Below are 17,955 nucleotides of genomic sequence, written 5' to 3'. Positions count from 1 at the left end.
CTCTCTCTCTCTCTCTCTCTCTCTCTCTCTCTCTCTCTCTCTCTCTCTCTCTCTCTCTCTCTCTCTCTCTCTCCCTCTCTCTCCCTCTCTTTTTCTCTTTCCCTCCCTCCTCATTTTTTTTCTTGCCTGGCCTCTCTTTCTCTTCCTAACTCCCTCTTCCCTTTTCCTCCTTCTTCTTTCTCTCCCTCTTTCTGCTGTGTCCCTACCTGTGTGTCTCTTTCTGTGACCCTCTTCTTATTTGCTATTTTGCTCTTCCCTTTCCCAGATCCCAATCCTAATCCTCCTGCACAATTGTTGTGAGAGTCTAGTCTCATCCCTCCTACCTCTCTGGGGAGGCTTTGCACTACTGTCGAATAATTTCCTTTCTGTTGGCTGAACTTAACTCCCACTCTTTCCTCTATGATCTGCCCTCCCAGGCACAGTATTAATATCCTTACTCTGTTGTATCCCACCCTGAAGGCAATGGGAGAAATTGAAAATCTCACCTTCCTCTGCTTTCAAGTCAGGATCCTGTTTTATCTTTGCTCCTCACTCTCCCCATCCCCAAAACTATCTTCTTCTCATTTTAGGTGAGTTCCTTATTTTAATATTTTGTTTTGCTACTGTTTTTTATAACTATATACTTATTTGTTTTGATGTTATCTCAAGCCATATAAAAGTAAGTTCCCTGAGGTCAGACTATTTAATTTTTATCTTTTTATCTCCAGGGCCTAGCACAGGGCCTTATACATATTTGACTCTTAATAAATGTTTGTTGATTGATTGATATTATCCCACCAGCTATAATGTGTATAAATGAGGAAATTGGATTTTTCCTCTGATATGGCTAATTTAAAAAATTTGCAACTGCTCTCCACTTAATTTTCCCATTGTTCCTTAGGTTATTTAACCCATTAAATACTCTTTGCCTTCTCAAATGTCTCCTAGACAATGAGCAGAGTTTTTTTGTTAATAGAACGTCAAACAACAAACAAAAAGACCCTTCCATCCCACGTTCATGAATTTGTCTAATACTCTGGCTCTAGTCTACATTAAACAAACATTTCATTATTAACCTGACTTTTTGCCTGACTACTTATTCTCAATCTTCTTTGTGGGATCACAATCCGTATTCTAATTCCAATTTGTGGGGTTTTTCTATTCTCTCTATTGCTTTCCTTTGATGACCCCCTTAAACTCTCATGGATTTGATCATCATCCTTTTGCAGATGATTCCCAGGCCTACATATCAAAACTATGTATCCTTTCCCCGCTAATCTCCTGCCCAATGTCACCAGGTGGCTTCTCAAACTCATTATCTTTCCTCTCAAAGCCTCCTCCTTGTTTCTGCTGAGGGTACCACTTTCCTTCCAAAGATCCAGGTTCACAGTCTGGGAGTCATCCTGGACTCCACATTCTCCCTTATTACACCTCCTTCCCCCTAATCAATAAGTTGCTAGATTTTGTGGATTTGGTGCCTCAATATTTCTTGCATCTGTCCCTGTTTCTCTACCTAATTTCACGGCTACTATTCTAGTTTAGTTCCTCATCACCCCTCACCTGGTCTATTTATAATAGCCTTCTCATTAGTCACCTTGACTCCAGCATTTCCCCTCTAATCCATCCTGCATATAGCTTCCACAATGGTTTTCCAATGCTTCAAGTCAGTCCTCTGTGGAGTAAACTCCAGTGGCTTCCATTTGTGTATGGAATCATATACATATAATCCTTTAAAGCCCCTCACACCTGGGCTCCAACCTAATTATAGTACTTACATAATTACATACACCCCTTCATTCACTCTATGCTAAAGCCAAACTGGCCTTAAGTGTTCCTCACTTACGACACTCAAACTTTTCTCTCCACGACTTTGCATAGGGAAGGGAATAAGCATTTATTAAGTGCCTTCTATGTGCTAAACACTTTTACGAATACTTCCTTTGATTCTTACAGTTCTGTTATCATCTCCATTTTACAGTTGAGGAAATTGAGGCAGACAAAGTGTAAGTGACTTGTCCAGTCACACAGCTCATAAACATGTTAGGCTAGATTTGAATTCAGTCTTCCTGACACCAGACCAGCACTCTATCTACTGAGCCACCTAATTTCCCAGGCCTGGAATCCATATTCTTTTCTCCTTTACATCTTCAAATTTCTTTTTTTTTTTTTTTCAAGGCTGACCTCAAATGGTGCCATACAAAACCATTAGGTCATAGATTTAGAGAAAGAAAAGTACACTAGATGTCATCAAATCCCATCCCCTCATTTGGAAATTAAGGCTCAGAGAAATAAAATAATTTACCCAATCTCACCCAGCTAGTAAGGGTCTGAGGTAGGAGTCAAACTCAGGTCTTCTGACTTCAAGGACTTAACACTATCTACAACAGCATATTCCCTATCATTGAGATCTTTACTGATGCCTCCACTTGCTAGTACCTATCCATACCCACCTGATAACTCATATGTAATCTGTATACATACAAACTGTGTATACATGTGTGGTTTCCAACTGGTAGAGTTTGATTTCCTTGAGTGCAGGCACTATTTCATATCTGAGTTCACATCCTTAGGGTAAAGTACCCAGAACAATAGATAATTAATAAATGTTTGTTGATTGATGAATCTTTGTTGTTAGGTAAAATTATTTAATTGTTCTAGGGATTGCTAAGTTTTATATTGAATTCCCTGTTTCTCTCTCAGCTTCTTTAGAAGAATAACTCAAATTCTTTCATTTTACTGAATAGCCAATTATTTTCCCTCATGATTAGGCTTAATTTTTCATTTTATGTTATTTAGGGTGTCAATCAATCTTCTTTTCTATCTGAAATACCATTTAAATTTTTTTCTTTGAATTCTAGTAAACACAAAATAACCTCATGTTCTTTTGATTTATTCTTGGAAGTTGAAGACTTCCCTCTCTACTTCTCCCTTATTACTGTAATATTTATTCTTTGGTATAATTTTGAAATTTGACTGTACTGTTCCTATAGGTGAATTAAACTTGGGCTTTCTCTCTAGTGATATTCCATGCAATTGTTTTGATCTATACTTTGTTAGATACCCCTATAATTTCTCAGTACGGTTTCTATATCATTTATTGAAGTAGCATATTCAGGTTTTCTTCTTTAATATATTTTTTCTGAAAGACTTACATTATCTTTTCAATTCTTATTTTTAAGTTAAGCATCACTGTTTTGTTAAGCATTTATGTATTCCCTCAATTTTTGTTATTACTTCTTTAAAAATTATTATTTTCTTTCTCTATGTTTCCTTCTGCTTTTGTAATTTTTTTACATTCCACTTCACAAAATCTTCTTCCATGGAACATGTCTGCTTTTTACTTTACATTGTCTAGTGATTTAATAGAACTGTCCATTTCTTCTTTAATAATTCTAATATCTATCCTTATTTCTTTTTTAATTCTTTGATTGCTTTCAAAACAATTCTGGAGATAATATTAATAACTAACATTTACATACCAGCTACTTATGTGCCAGGTATTGCACTAAGAGCTTTATAAACATTATCTCATTCAATCCCCACAACAACTCTGAGTAGTAGGTGCTATTATAACCCCTATTTTACAGATGAGGAAACTGAGGCAAACAAAAAAGTTAAGTAATTTATCCAGCATTACATAGCTAGTAAGTGTCTGAGGCTAGATTTTGACTCAGGTCTTCTTGATTCCAGGTCTAGTGCTCTAACCAATGGAATTGCTTCATTCTCATTTCATTGGATAGATCTTACAAATTTCATTTTTAATATTTTTCACCTTCCCCTGAGAATTCTCTTTAATTCATTTTATTACAAGCTATTTGTCTTTTTTTTTAAAAAAATCCTTACCTTCTGTCTTAGAATAAATACTGTGTATTGGTTCCAAGGCAGAAGAGTGGTAAGGGCTAGGCAATTAGGGTTATATGACTTGCCCAGGGTCACACAGTTGGGAAGTGTCTAAGGCCAGATTTGCTATTTGTCTTTTAAGAAAACTTTTTTTCTATGAATTTTTGTTCACAAATCTCAAGTGAACTTTTATCTCTCCTCATCAGTAACTGCCATTCAAATAAAAGTGTCTTTTCTAAAAACTTTTTTTTAACTACTCTTACTACCAGTGCTTTCTCTTCTGATGTCCCAGCACTGCTAGTGCCCTCACCTATCTCTTTCTGCAAGTTCGTTATTTTCTTAATACATCGGGATTGAATGGTCTCTGTATCTTTCAATAGATGAGGCTGACCAGTTAGCTTACTACTGTAGGAAGTCTAAGAAGCCACCATATTTGGAGGTATTCTTCCTTCCATCATTCTGGGCATCACTGTGTTCTATGAGAATGACTCATCAGTTCCTAGGCTAATCTTAGTGGGATGGTTGAGAAGGGGTTGGGAGAGAGTACCCATACTTCTCTGTGCTCATATAGGGACTTGAAGAAGCTTTTGCAAGTAGGTCTCTTTTCTGCCTCTCTGATATTGCTTCTTCTTGTTGCCTTTTTCCTACTGAACTATTTTGAATACCTGTGTTATTCACATTTCAGGTCTTCTCCTTTCTCCACATCTTTCTCCCATCATCCATTCTCCTCCAGAGCTGGCCCATTTCTTCTTTATTGAGACTCAGAGCTGTTCTGATTAAGAGACAAATCTACCTTGGACAAATTTCCCTTGGACACATTGCCAAGAAAATAACTCTAGAAATCTGTGCCAAAGATTGCAGCCAACCCAAAGGATACAGGGCTTCCCTGCCTAGTGTTGGCTATGGGAGAAGGAAGTGGCTTGGCAAAAAACCCAAAAGTGATAGGACAATAATTTGGTCACCAGTTATTTTTTCCCTATAAAGGTTATCTTATTTTTCATTTGCCACAAGTCCAGAGTTTGTTGCTTTTCAAAATGTAACGTTTATTTAATGTGCTGGTAAGGCAAGGGAAGAGCTGACTCTAGGTTACTTTGCATTCCTCCATCATCCCAGTATGCTCCAGAATCACTCCTCTTTTCAGGAGATCAACTACAAAAATTAGTGGCTTTTCATCGCCTGGCCACAGTCTACTACTCCCTGCACATGTACGAGATGGCTGAAGATTGCTACCTGAAGACACTGAGCCTCTGTCCACCCTGGATGCAATCTTCTCAAGAGGCTCTGTACTATGCAAAGGTGTACAGTCGCCTGGGCCACATGACCCTTGATCAGCTAAAGGTCAGAATCTTCTCCCCAAGGGATTCCTCAGATAGCCTGAGGTTGGGCTCCATGTCAACTTCCTTCTTAGCTTGCCCAGTGAAAAGGTAAAACAAGTCACTAGGACAGTCAACAATCAGGCTCCATGCTAGATGCTGGAGATTCTGAGAAAAGTATGGGACAATCCCTACTCTCAATTCTATGATAAATTATATTGATTCAGTTTCTGAACATTTGTTATTAATCAGTCAACCAGCAAGTCTTTATCAAGCATTTCCTAAGTGTCACGAATTGTGCTGGGTGTCTGGGATACAAAGACGTAAATGAAAAAGTCTATATATATAAAACAAGAGAAGGTAATTTGGGGGAGAGGGCACTAGCCCTTGAGGAGGGCGGGAATCCAGAAAAGCTCATGTAGGAGATAACACTGGCCCTAAGCACGGAAGGAAAGGCAGAGGTAAGGAAGGAGTGCATTCCAGGCACAGGAGACCGCTGGAGAGGATGCCCAGATTCAGGAGTGCCTGTGAGGAGGAATAACGTTTAAAAGAAAGTTAGGTTGGTGCTAGGCTGTGAAGGATTTCAAATGTCTAATCGGGGAGTTTAGACTTGATCATTTAAGTGAGAGGGAGCCTCCTGACTATATTGATTAAAGTAGGAAAATCAATTTGGCAGTTGTGTGGAGGAAGGGAGAAACTTGTGGCAAGGAGACCCCTTAGGAGACTATTGTAGCAGCACAAATGAAGGATGGTAGGAGCATAAATTAACATGATGACTAATAGAATGGAGAGAAAGGCCTGGATGTGAGAAATGTGGAGATAAGAAGGAGAACCAGTATATACCACTTTGAAGGTTATGAAATATTTTGTTTTTTATAGTCTTGTCCTATTGGTGTTGTTATTTCTATTTTATAGATAAGAAAACTGAGGCTCAGCAAAAAGAAATGATTTCTCCAGGGGTATTAAACTAGTTGGGATTAGAAAAAGGACTGAAATTCTGCCTTTATTACTTTAAGTTCAGTATACTTTTTTCTTTTTAAAACCCTTACCATCCATCTAAGAATCAATATTGGATTCCAAAGCAGGAGAATGCACTCCACCTCTAGAGAAAGAACTGTTGGAGTCAGAATGCAGATCAAAGCATGTGTATTTTCAATTGTTTATTTGGGTTTATGTTTTGGTTTTTGGTTTTATAAAATTACTCACAAAAATGAACAATATGGAAGTATTTTATATATGATGATACAGATATAACCCAGATCAAATTCCCTGCCAGTGCCAGTGTGGGGAAGGGAAGGGAAGGAAGAAGGGAGATAAGTTTGATCATATAAAGTAGGAAAACTTGTGTGGAAATTTGTAAATTGGTAAAAAGAAATAACAAAACATTTTTAAAAATTGGATGCTAAAAATATAAGTTATGGGGAAGATAAGTACACAACATGCTGGAGACTGTCCCCCCCCCCCAAAAAAAAGGCAGAAGAGTGGTAAGGGCTTGGCGATGGGGGTTAAGCAACCTACCTAGGACCACATAGCTAGAAAGTATCTGAGGTAAGATTTGAACCCAAGACCTCTTTGTCACTAGGCATGGCTCTCTATTCACTAAGCTACCTAGCTGCCCCTACTATATTTTCTACCATACCACACTATTCTCTGCTTATAGATTTCATGAAAAATAGATATTCCTCCTCTGCCCAAAGTAGCTTCTATTCTTCTTACTCTCTCTGTCATTGGTGTTAGGGATTACAAATGGGGTGGGAAATCAATCTGGAAAGTCTTTTCCCTATCCCTTTCTAACCACCACCACCCCCAAAAAAAACATGATTCCAAGATCAAATAAGTTTGAGGCACATTGCTATTCCATGTTAATAACTTTATCTTTACCTCTGTTTTTTTATTAGGATGCCCATGATGCCACTGACTACTTTCTGTTGGCCCTAGCAGCAGCTATCCAACTGGGTGACAACAAATTGCAGAACTCCATTAAGAGCAAACTGGAGAACATCACTCATAGCCCTCTGTGGCACAGCAGCCCAGGGGGCCAGTCTGCAGAGCGGGCCAGGTGGCTAAGTGGAGGAGGACCTGCCCTCTGAGATGCTACTGAGGCTTTGTCACATGTCAACTGAAGGTAGCCTCCTTGTCCTGAAGCCATCATAGATTAACCTGGAGCCGTCATAGATGCATAAAGTATTAAATCTGGAAGAGATCTGAGAACACAGTACTTAGAAAACCAGAGCAGGAGGTGCCTTAGAACATAGCAAGAGATGGCTAAGAACTTTTTCACAGAACATAAGGTGTCGGATCTGGAAAAGACCTTATAGATAATCTAGTCCAACACTTTAACTTTACATGTGAGTAAAAGGGAATGCAGAAGAGGCAAATGACTTGTTTAAGGTCACACAACCAGTTAGCAGCAGAATCAACATATGAAACTAGGGATCCTGATTCCCCTTTCTAGCTGAGTGACCCTGGGGGAGTTGCTTAATCTCTCTGTTCCTCATTTTCCTCATCTGTAAAATGGAGATAATAATAGCACCTACCTCACAGGGGTTGTTGTGAGGTTCGAATGAGTTAACATCTGTAAAGCATTTTGTAAACCTTAAGCTCTGTATAAATATTAGCTATTATTATTATTATTATTATTAGCACATTGGATATTTAGTAGGTTTTTAATAAATTATTGTTGGATTTAGTTCTTTGAACTATGAAATGAAAGACCTTAATGCCAAGGCATCCATTTCTAAGAGACAAAAATGGGAAAGGAGTTTGGAGTTTATAAGATTCTTTCATGGACTTTTCTCAAGGAAAGACCACTACTGTTGGTGCTTTGCCAGGGAAGAGAATACATTATTCTGTTCTCCTATTCCTCAAGCTAGAGCTCTACCTCTTCAACAGTATTGGTTTATTGACTAATTGCCCAAGAATCACAGAATATCAGAACTGAAGGGGATTTCTATTCAGGCTCTTATGTAAAGGGGAGTCCCATTCTAGAGCATCTCTAATAAGTGGTCATCTATGCTCTTTTGGTTTACGTTTGATGACAGGAAGTTCCCTACCTTACATGCCACCTTTGGATAGTTTTAATTATTTGGATATTTCTATTTAAATTGAGCCAAAATCTTACTTTCCACCTGTCATTCCCAGTTCTGCTCTCTGAAGACAAGCAAGACATGTCTAATCTTTCTTCCTTGTGACAACCCATTAGAATTTTGAAAGCACTTCTCCTGTTTCTTCATCATCCAAACTATTCTCCTTGCTTGAATAGCCCTTCTTCTTTTCATCAATTTCCATCAGAAGGACATTGACTTACCTTGGGAGCCATAACTGGGACACATCTTCATTGTCATATCCCACTTTACTATTTATTTAATACCCACGAGGGTTTTTACTTTATATTTGAAGGACCTAGAGATGAGTGCTTCCTTCATCATGTGGTACAGTGGAAAGAGTACTGATTCTTGGACTAGTCATCCAGAGGACCTGGGTTTGAATCATTGCTACCTCTGCGTCTTGGGCAAATCACCTAACATCTCTGGACTTTAGCTTCCTCATTTAAAAAACAAGGGGAGGATGGGGGCAGCTGGGTAGCTCAGTGGATTGAGAGCCAGGCCTGGAGACGGGAGGTCCTAGGTTCAAATCCGGCCTCAGACACTTCCCAGCTGTGTGACCCTGGGCAAGTCACTTGACCCCCATTGCCTACCCTTACCAATCTTCCACCTATAAGTCAATACACAGAAGTTAAGGGTTTAAAAAATAAAAAAAAAACAAGGGGAGGGGGCAGCTAGGTGGCTCAGAGGATAGAAAGCCAGGCCTAGAGATGAGAGGTCCTGGGTTCAAATCTGGTCTCAGATACTTCCTAGCTGTGTGACCCAGGGCAAGTCACTTAACCCCCATTGCCTAACTCTTCCCACTCTTCAGCCTTGGAATCAATACAAAGTATTGATTTAAAGATGGAAGATGAGGGTTTAAAAAAATAAAATAAAATAAAAAATGAGTGTGCTAGACTGGATGTTCTCCAAAGTTCCCTTCTGTCTCTATAGTTAAGATCCTATAATAAGTCAAACTCAGTTCACAACCCTTCCATTCAACAATTCAATTCAACAAGCATTTATCAGATACCTACTATGTATGAGACACTATTCAGTGATGGGAGAAGAAGAGGAGACAAAAAGTAGTTTCCACTCTCAAGGACCTTACATTCTACACCATGCTTAGTACAGGTCATTGATGAGTAATGACTGAAAAGAAAATATCCCTTTGTGGCCAACCCTCTGGTGATGAGTCGTTTTTTGCACATTAAAGTTAATCTAGCCCCTGAGATCACACAGTTCATCACCAGACCCATATTTGAGGACCTCCCTGGGCTTACACTCCAATGATGTAGCTTTTTGGGGTGGAAGGCCACCTATATACTTCAAAGAGGCTTGGAGGAGAATTTTAGGAGAAGGAAGAGGGCCTGCCTTTACAAATCTCTTATAAAGGAATAAGTGTCCCTCCTTTTTTTTTTTTTAAACCCTTAACTTCTGTGTATTGGTTCTTAGGTGGAAGAGTGGTAAAGGTGGGCAATGGATATCAAGTGACTTGCCCAGGATCACACAGCTGGGAAGTGTCTGAGGCCAGATTTGAACCCAGGACCTCCCGTCTCTAGGCCTGACTCTCAATCCACTGAGCTACCCAGCTGCCCCAAATGTCCCTGCTTCTTGAGAAGTTAATGTCTAAAAATTTAGAAATGACTCAGTTTAATCTGATTGAACAGATGTTCAAAGCCCTTATTTTGTGCAAGGCACCATTATTCTTCTGTTATCTCTCATCTCCAAGATTTTGCATGAGCATGCTTAGACCTTTGCATCCCTCACGCCTGGCATTATTTATCCCATAGACTTACAGAAGAGGACTCAGATGTCATTTCATTGAATCTCCACAGTTTTCATCAGATGAAACTGAGGCCACAGAGTTTAAGTGACTTGCCTAGGACATTCGCATAGTAAGTTGGAGTTACTTAAGTTATTTAAGTCCAGTCAGAGCTGGGACTTGAACTCAGGTTCTTCAAATCCAAAGTTCTTTCCCACCATGATATGCTGCATTTTATCCTTATTAATATTTATTCAAATCCTCTTTCTCCTTTAATACTTGGGTTCACAAGTGCAGGATGGGAAAGTCATGAATGGCTAGAAAACAATTTATGGAGTAAAAATCTAAGGGTTTTTATAGAATACAAATACAAAGTCCATATTGGGCCGGAAAAGCTAAGAAAGCTAATATAATCTTAGGCTGCATAGTGTCCAGAAAGGCAGATGATAGTCTCGTGTCCTCATCAAACCATATCTGAACTTCTATAATATGGAACTTACATCTCTTGAGACAACCCATTTAATGGTACTGGAATTTGAAGTGAGGGATTTCTTCTTAAACAGGAAAAATAAAATGAAATAATCAATCAATCAGCAATCATTTATTAAGTGCCTAATATATGCCAGATATTGTGCTAAGTGTCAGGAATACAAGACAAAAATGTAGGGAAGCAAACCCTTCCCTGAAGGAAAGGTGAATATGAGTTATATTGTATAATATGATATATATGTTATTTTATTCCTTTGAAGTATTTACTAAGTGCAAGTACTAACAGATCTACCTTAATGAAGAGATATGAATCATTATACTGCATAATTATACTGCATAATGGCATCGCCCTTTCTGGTGATGCAAAACCAAAAATTTTTGCTTTTTGAAAAAGCATTTTAAAAGTTTCACCCCCCCCTTAAAATAAGCTAAACTTTTCTCTTGCGATTTTTTTATGTTATTAATTTATTTCAGAAAAATTTTCTCCCTCAATCTTTAATACCATTAAACATTAGTTAGTACTTCATGCTATACCAAAGATGACTTAGTTAAATTTTTAATGAAAATCTCTATCCTTCATGAATTCTAATAAAGTCTAATCTAAAAACAGCACAAAGAGACAACATTGGGGCTTTACAATGTATTTTCCATCTCTTTCTTTTCCTGCCCTGCTGGGTAATAGCCTGAATTAAGCATTTACCACCTTTGTATTTGCAAGTCTCCTAAGATGCTTCCAACACAGCAGTTGATGCCTGTGCTTGGAAAGTAAAATTTGTGGGTTTTAGCACTGTTTGTAATTTGGGCAAAGGAGCTGAATTTCAGTAGGAGAAAGGATAACAAGGGGCTGAAGGCATGAAGGAGAATTCATAGAATATTTAACTTGAGAAGGATTTTTGAACATAGAATAAAAGGCTTAAGAGCAAAAAGATCTTAGAACAGAGAATATAGAATGTGAGAGCTGTAAGAGACATAGACTACAGAGCACAGAATGTGAGAGATGGTGGGAATATTTGAGTGTAGAATACAGAACACAGAACACAGAATTTGACAGTTGACAATAGAACAAAGAATGTTAGAGCTTGAAGGAACTTTGGAACAAAGAAAATTCAATGTAAGAATCAGAAAGAACTAGAGAACATAGAATATACGAGTTAAAGGGCCACATTAGGGCTGGGATGGATCTTTGAAGCAATTGCATATAACCCTCTCATTGTATTGTTGAGGAAACCGAGGCCCAGAGGTGCTAAATGACTTTCCCAAGGTTACACAGCCAGTATCAAAGTCGGGTTTGAACTTGGGTTTTTCTGACTCCAACCCCAGAATGCTATTCACTTTACCACTTATTGCTTCTAGGGACTTTCAGATGTTAAATCTAGAATGTCCATGTAAGAAACTACCTGAGAATCTAATATATAAAATGCGAAAGCTGAAAAGAATATTAGAACATAGAAGTCATCGCCAGGAGGGATCTTATGACAGAAGTTAGAGTTAGGAGGCACCTCAGAAAATAGAACATAGAATACTGGAATGAGAATGAAACCTAGAATATATAAGGTTAGAGCTATAAGAATGTTTAATATGCTTAGAACATATAAAATTGAATACTGAAACTGAAAGGGATCTCAGAACATGTAATGTCACTGTTGGAAGGCTTTTTAAAACCTTGAGTATGAATACCAGAAGTGGAAGAGATCTTAGAATAAAGGACAAAGATTACCGAAGCACGAAAGACATTTAGAATATAGAAGATCAAAAAAGTAAGAGTCTTTAAGATTGTCTAGGCGAGCCCCTTCATAGTTCTTTCATCCTTGAAGGGAAAGGAGGAAACCAAAAATGAAGTTAGGCAAGAGTTTGTCAATGCCTTAACTGTTTTTTAAGCCTTATTCAGATTCAGTAGGTCCAAAATGGAACTTGTAATCTTCTCTCAATTGAGAGATATAATATATATATAATATAATATAATAATAATTCTCTCAATGAATTCACTTCTCCTTTGTGTTTTTGGGTGAGGTCATTACCATCTTTCCAGTCACTCAGGGTCACAACCTTGGTATCATGATCAGTTCTTCATTCTCACTTAACCTACAGATTCAATCATTGCCACATCTCGACATTTCTTCCTTAACATCTCTCTCCTTTTCCCTCCTCTCATGTAGACACACCCTAATCTTGACCATCCTCACCTTTATTTCATTTTCAGTTGTGTCTGACTCTTTGGGACTCCATTTGGTGTTTTCTTAGCAAGGATACTAAAGTTGTTAGCCATTTCTTTCTCCAGTTCTTTTTACAGATGAGGAGACTGAGGCAAACTTGCTCAGGGTCACATAGCAAATGTCTGAGGCCAGATTTGAACTCATGAAGGCAAGTCTTCCTGATTCCAAGCCCAGTGCTCTATCCACTGTGCCTGTCTCTACTCTCACATAACCACCAACCTACTCCTCATCTTTTGGATTTTAGTCATTTTCACTTTTGACCTATATATTTAGCCTCCTTTTTAGTTTTTCTACTATTTTCCATATAAATCCCCAAAATGACTTTCCTAAAGCACAAAGCTTTATTTATTTCATCTCTGTTCCCCACCCCAATCTTAATAAACTCTAGGGACTCCCTTTTTGCTCTTGGATTAAATGTAAATGTCTCTGTCTGGATTGTAAAGCTTTTCACAACCTGGCCCCTTGCTACATCTCTAGACTTCTTGCATATTAACTCTTCCATGTACTTACTGGGCCAGACTATGCACACACTTGCTTATTTGCTGTTTCTCGCATTCAACAGTCCATCTGCCTTCTCCCTGTCTGTGTGTTTGCTCTCCAGCCTGGCTTGGAAGTTTGAAGATGTGGCTTCAAATCTTACCTTTGTCTTATATTGCTTCTGCAACCTTGAACAAGAGGCTTAATTCCTCTGGGCCTCAGTTTCCCAATTTAAAAATACCCTCTAATAGCTTTTCAAGTTACAAATCAATGATTCTGTGACTTCTGTCTTGCAGAACCAACTCTGGTCTCCACGATTCAGCTGAAATGCTACTTTCTACAGGAAGATTTACCAGCTTCTTTCAGCTTCTGGCATCCTCCTTTCCAACACTGTTTTGTATTCTTTTGGGACATAGTCTACATACAGTGATGTGTGTGCATGTTAAAAGACAACATGGAATAGTGGAATGAGAGCTGCTCCTATGGTAGCCAGAGCAACCTGGGTCTAAATCCTGCCTCTGACTCATCCTGGCTACGTATGGCATGGCCAAGTTTCTTAACTTCTCAATGCCTCAGACAGCTCTCTAAACGTCCACGTTGCCTAGAAGGTGCTGATTTGCACCAAAAGAGAGAGTTTCCAGATCCAGAAATTCCCTACACCAATGAATAGGTCCAGCCTCTATCTCCTTTGTGTGAGTTTTCCTCCCTCTTATAGCTGAAGCTCTGTGAGGGTAAAGACTCTTACTTTTGTCTCTATGTCTTGTCCACCATTGCTACTCCCAACCTTAGTAAATGTCTGGCCTATACTGATTGGCTGATTGTCTAAGGTAGTGATTCCCAAAGTGGACACCGCCAACCCCTGGTGGGTGCTGCAGCAATCCAGGGTGGCGGTGATGGGCACAGGTACGTTTGGGGGCGGTGAATAACTGTAAGGGGGCAGTGATAGTATGTGACAGGGGGTGCTAAGTAATATTTTTTCTGGAAAGGGGGCGGTAGGCCAAAAAAGTTTGGGAACCACTGGTCTAAGGCATGAATAGGCCATGGAATACCTCGAACTGCCTCCTTCCTCCTGCCCTCTTATTCTTCCTCCAGGACAACAACTAGCTCCTCTCTAAGGCAGAGGCCAGATGCACACCAAGCAAAGAGACCATCCTAGCCCCCACTTTAGCTGGTAGGATCTGAAATGACTCCCACAGAGGTCAATTTGTTTGAATAGAATTGATTTTCATTCATGGTACTTCATTCATGCTTGCCAAGTGTCCAATCCCATCTAATTCTGTTTAAGAAAGTTTTCATTCTGTAGTGATGGTGGGTTTTGGATTGATCTATAAAATGTGGACTCTTTCTTCATTCCAGTTCATATTTTCAAACATATTTTTTCCCATCTTCCCCTGTGTGGCCAGTCTCAGGAAGGCTGCCCAATACAGAGTCCAAATGGAAGAAGGATTATTAATAAATGATCTAGAGGTTCTCTAAATGCTACTTTTGCCTTTACATTACTTGGAGCCCCAGATCACTCCTGGACCTCCTCACTGAGAGTATATTGGTTTTTTTTAACATGCACATACATAAACATGTGTAAAATATGTCCCAAATGAATACAAAATAGTGTTGAGAGGGAGGATGCCAGTCGCTGAGGAGTCCAGGTAAAGCTGCTCATAGAAAGGGTTATGGAAATCAGGGGTTAGTTCCATGGCTCCTCACAACAGCTGGTCCTAGCAATCCACATGAGGGGAAAAAATAAAGCCTATGTGTTAACTAGATTCTAAAATGCAAATGGGTAGACAGTCCATTAAGATAATCTTTCAGGGGGGCAGCTGGGTAGCCCAGTGGATTGAGAGCCAGGCCTAGGGACAGAAGGTCCTAGGTTCAAATCTGGCCTCAGACACTTCCCAGCTGTGTGACCCTGGGCAAGTCACTTGACCCCCATTGCCTACCCTTACCACTCTTCTGCCTTGGAATGGATACACAGTATTGACTCCAAGATGGAAGGTGAGGGTTTAAAAAAAAAAAAAAAAGATAATCTTTCAGGACACAGATTTGGAATAGTCACAGCAGTTGGATGATGTGCTGAGCCCAGAATAGAAATGGAGGATCAGAGTTGACTAGGTTGCATTTGGAATATTGTATAGCACTTTCTATGATCCAAAGCTGTCCTTGACAATGTTTTTAGAAGCAACTAGGTGGATAGATTGCTGGGCCCAGGATCAAGAACATCTGATGGAGGCAGCTTGGTGGCTCAGTGGATTGAGAGCCAGGCCTAGAGACGGGACATCCTAGGTTCAAATCTGGCCTCAGATACTTCCTAGCTTTGTGACCCTGGGCAAGCCCCATTGCCTAGCCTTTACCACTCTTCTGCCTTGGAGCCAATACACAGTATTGACTCCAAGATGGAAGGTAAGGGTTTTTATTTAAAAAAAAATAGAACATCTGAGTTCAGGAGGCAGTTAGATGGCTCAGTCAATTGAGAGCCAGGCCAAAAGATGGAAGGTCCTGGGTTCAAATCTGATTGCAGACACTTCCTAGCTGTATGACCCTGGGCAAGTCACTTTACCCCCATTGCCTAGCCCTTATCACTCTTCTTCCTTAGAACCAATACACAGTTTTGTGTCTAAGATAGGAGGTAAAGGTTGTAATATAAAAAATATTTTTTACAAAAGAACATCTGAGTTCAGATCCATCCTCAGAACTTAGTAATTATGTGACTTTGGGCACTAAACTAAACCTCAGTTTCCTTCATTCCTTCATTCATCAAAATTAGGTCAATTACAGCATCCCCTGAGGATCAAATGAGATAATAATATGAGCTAAATTATTTAAAGTGCTTTTGAAACACTAAAGAACTATTTAAAAGTCAGCTTTTATGATATCACACTATTGAATCATTAGCTTATTATTATTAAAAACCAGTATTTATATAGCTTCTGAAGGTTCACAAAGCACTTTACAAGCATCTCATTTGATCTTCCCCCAAACCCTGGAAGATGGATGTTATCATTACCCTCATTTTATAGATGAGGAAACTGAGGCAGATAGAGAGAAGTTAAGAGACTTGCCTAGAGTCTCATAGTTAGGAAGCATCTGAGGGCACATTTGAACTCGAGTCCAGCACTCTACATCATTTAGCTGCCTTAGAGCTAGGGAGAGGCAGGAGGGAAGGAGTAATAATTACTATTTTTATCTTTATGCATCTTTATATAATGTATAAATGTTTATACAATGTATAAATGTAAATTTATACAATGTACAAGTTTCAAAATACTTTCATCACAAAACCCTCATGGGTTGGTCTACAAGTGTGATTCTTTCCCCCTCCCCCCACCCCCATTTTATAAACAAGGAAACTGAGACTCGGAGGTAGAGGTGGGGGCATAGTTTATTTATGGTCATATCATAGCAAACTGGTGGCAAAGCCAGGTATCAGAGCTGGAAGACCTGCTCTTTCTATTCCTTTGCACATTCTTCCTCTTCCTCTGCCCTCCCCTCTCCTTTCCCCCTCACAGTTTTCACATCTGTAAAATGATGGGCCAGATGTCGGACTACAGAATCCCTAAGGTACCATCCAGCTAGATGCTCTGACCTGACGGTCCTTAGATCTTGGCTTTGGGTCTTCATTCCCTCTGAGTGTTGCTTTTGCCCCCTAGTGGTAAATTCGAGAACTTCAGCATCAGAATTTGGTAGTGGGGGGGGGGGGGGGAAGGGTAGAGATCTCAAGTGACTTAAAAAAAATCTGTTTTAAGATTCCTTCCTTAATGACAAAATAAACCCTTGTACAAATTGGCAATCGGGCCTTTCTCTACTTCAAAGACATGCTTAAAAACCAGGCAACTTCATTTTAAAAACAACGATTATTTATCTGAAAGCTTCCTTGCTGTGGGTCTCAGTTTCCTTATCTAAAAAATGAGAATTGAGGAAATGGTCTCTAAAGTCTATTCTAACAATCAATTATAACTTGAGGTTTGTTTGTTTATTTTCCCTAGCACTTTTAAGGTTCTGAAAAACAATAGAATCAGAGCAAAACAGTGGAGTTTTGTGTTATTTTTTTAGCTTGAAAGTGATATTTTTTTTTTACTATTTCATGGTGAGATTCAAACTTCTCATAAATGTGGACTGGTTTCCTCTGGCAATTTACTGACCAAAATCTTCTACATGTGGGCCTTTCCTAATATAATGTGTCCCAATTCAGCACTAACTGAAGTGAGGGAAATCCTCATCTTGGACCCAGAAGACTCAAGATTGAATTCTAGTTCTGGCACTTACTAACTATGTGATCTTGCACAAGTTATTTAACTCTCCAAGCCTACATTTCCTCATGTGTAAAATGGAGGTAATAATTATTAGTTGTACAGTCCTTACCTTTTGGAGGGAAATATGATATGAACCTTAAAAGTGCTAGAGAAAACAAACAAATCTCAAGATTGTTAGAATACGCTTTAGGGAACATTTCCTCAATTCTCATTTTTTACATAAGGAAACTGAGACCTGCAGAGAGGAAGAGACTTTCCCCAGAGTTTCAAAGCCAGGTTTCAAAAGCATTCTTTGGATTCTCAATCCAGTGTACTTTCTCTGGTCCCACCCCTCCCTTTCTTCTGGGAGGACATCCTGGAGGAGACAGCATTTGAGAGGCTTCCTGCAGTCTATGACATCTAGGAAGAATTTACACTGGCAGAAATGGGAGACAGAGACAAAGACAGAGAGGCAGAGGCAGAGACAGAGAGAGACACATGAAGGGACATACATAGGGGGAGAGAGAGAGAGAAGAGAGAGAGAGAGAGAGAGAGAGAGAGAGAGAGAGA

At 39.3% G+C, this 17,955-nt stretch overlaps 1 protein-coding gene across 1 annotated transcript in view; it reads left to right on the top strand.

Moving 5' to 3' along the window:
* Positions 1-7,654, top strand: part of SH3TC2 (SH3 domain and tetratricopeptide repeats 2) — a 74,065-nt gene extending 66,411 nt beyond the window's left edge. The window contains exons 15-16 of the mRNA XM_044664439.1: positions 4,961-5,157; positions 7,031-7,654. Of these exons, the coding sequence (XP_044520374.1) occupies positions 4,961-5,157; positions 7,031-7,222 (389 nt within the window). The 3' untranslated portion in view covers positions 7,223-7,654. The remainder of the gene's footprint in view (positions 1-4,960; positions 5,158-7,030) is intronic.
* Positions 7,655-17,955: the final 10,301 nt, after the last annotated feature.

Source organism: Gracilinanus agilis, chromosome 2 (assembly GCF_016433145.1).
Source record: "Gracilinanus agilis isolate LMUSP501 chromosome 2, AgileGrace, whole genome shotgun sequence".
NCBI lineage: Eukaryota > Metazoa > Chordata > Mammalia > Didelphimorphia > Didelphidae > Gracilinanus > Gracilinanus agilis.
Note: the sequence above shows the minus strand (reverse complement) of the source record. Positions and strands in the feature narration are given on the sequence as shown.